At 43.3% G+C, this 2055-nt stretch overlaps 1 protein-coding gene across 1 annotated transcript in view; it reads right to left on the reverse strand.

Moving 5' to 3' along the window:
- Positions 1 to 273, reverse strand: part of LOC107574034 (phosphorylase b kinase gamma catalytic chain, skeletal muscle/heart isoform-like) — a gene marked incomplete at its 5' end in the record, with an annotated part of 12876 nt that extends 12603 nt beyond the window's left edge. Inside the window, one exon of the mRNA XM_016260507.1 lies at positions 245 to 273. Within this exon, the coding sequence (XP_016115993.1) occupies positions 245 to 273 (29 nt within the window). The remainder of the gene's footprint in view (positions 1 to 244) is intronic.
- Between the last annotated feature and the right edge of the window lie 1782 nt (positions 274 to 2055).

Genomic DNA, 2055 nt, shown 5'->3' on the forward strand with positions numbered 1-2055 from the left:
GCCGCAGCAAAAATGGCTGCCCACTGCTCCGGGTGTGTGTTCATGGTGTGTGTGTGTGTGTGCACTTAGGATGGGTTAAACGCAGAGCACTAATTTCTAGTATTGGTAACCATACTTGGCCACATGTCACGTTACGAAATTTGCTGGAAATAAAAGCAGCAAATACGAATATGAGAGAGAGAAAGTTTTTTTTTGCTGAGTTTATACTGTATGCTGGAATATGGTATCAATGAACTCTACTTACAAGTCAAACACTAAGAAGAAGAAAGCTTTCGTTTTCTTAAATGTGTGTATATATATATATATATATATATATATATAGTATTCATAGAGTTTTAGCTTTTAGTTTTAATTACTTTTTCTTATTTGTAAGTCGCTTCGGATAAAAGCGTCTGCTAAATGACAAAGTAAAGTAAAAGTAAATATAAATACACACTCATACAGTATATATTTTGAAAATATTTACATGTATTTAAATGTGTATATTTATTTAATCTATATTATATATTTAATATACAAATATAAAAATTTTCTTGAATAAATATACACAGTACACACACATATATTATGTAAACAAAAACTCTTATTTTGGATGCGATTAATCGTTTGACAGCACTAGTTATAATATAATTGTCACGGGCAGGGTGTACTAGAGAGCAGACAGGACGACGAAGATGACGAAATAAAGGATATTTAATGATATAAACAACAGGAAATCCAGACAGGGTAGACACAAACCATCCACGGTAACATTCACAGGAACATTGACATTGACAATAATCGACAAACTAGACTACAGGAGGCAGAAACTAATATAGGGCGGATAATTGGTGGCAGACAGGTGAGCAAAATGAGGGTAATTAACTGAAAACGAGAACAGGAACAACCAAATAAGGACACAGAGGGAGAAACCACAATCGACAGTCCACAGGGGTGTGACAGATCGCCCCCCTCCCGGAAGGCGCAACCTCGCGCCGTGGAGACAGAGGGAGGGACAGAGTGGGACTTAGAAGGAGGACAAAGGAGTGGATGCGGGATGGAGACAGGGGAAGGCAGAGGGCTGGCAAGCAGACATGACAGGTGGAGGCTTCGGCGGAGGACGGATATCCGGGAGGAGGCTGGCAGAACGAGACCAGGGAGGCGACGAAGGAAGGAGGAGCCAGGGAGGAGACAGGAGGGATCCGGAGCAGGAGGAGCTCAGCAGGACCCAGGCCACAGCCATAACAGCAGCCCACGGTGGAGCCGACGGTGGAAGGAGCCATGGATGAGGGATAGCTGCCGACTCCAGGGGGCTGACCAACGGCGGCGGAGCAGGTGGAGGAGGAGGCCGAGGTGGAGAGCCAACGAGCCAGGGGTATGCCGAGGATCCAGGGGGCCAGGGTGGAGCCGAGGGCTCTGGCGACCGAGGCAGAGGCGGAGATCCAGAGATCCGCGGCGGAGCCGGAGCGACTGAGGACTAGGGCTGTGTATCACCAGCAAAGTCACGATACGATACGTATCAGGATACAGAGGCCACGATACAATACGTATCACGATACATGACTGCACTGAATTTCACCTCAGCAGAATGTTTATTAAACACTGCTTACTATAGTGCCATTTCTAACTATTGGCAGAGCAGGCAGCTGACCTCTGCATTATGAAGAGCCTCCATAACTGTACCACAGTACAATATAGGTAATTGCATATGTTTCATGTTTACATTGTGCACTCCCCACCAGGTACAATATTCTGATTGTTTGCATCTTGTTTTTAAGCCCATAAATAATAATGTACTTGTTCTAATAAATTTATATTGTAATGTACTCATTCTAATAGGTTTAAAAATTAATTTACATTGCTGGTAGGTTATCATTGCACAAATTAACACACTCTCTACAATAAAAAAAAAAATTACAAGAGTTCTAAACTAACGCGCTGTCTTCACTGTATCTAACGCACACACACTCAAGGCTGATTTATGGCTGATTTATACTCGACGCGTCCGCAAATTCGCTTTGAGTGCGCACAACGTCGTTTCACGTGGCGGTGTGCACAACATTTTTTGTAACTTTC

This window comes from Sinocyclocheilus grahami, unplaced genomic scaffold (assembly GCF_001515645.1).
Source record: "Sinocyclocheilus grahami isolate Dianchi unplaced genomic scaffold, SAMN03320097.WGS_v1.1 scaffold2097.1, whole genome shotgun sequence".
NCBI classification, from domain to species: Eukaryota; Metazoa; Chordata; class Actinopteri; order Cypriniformes; family Cyprinidae; genus Sinocyclocheilus; species Sinocyclocheilus grahami.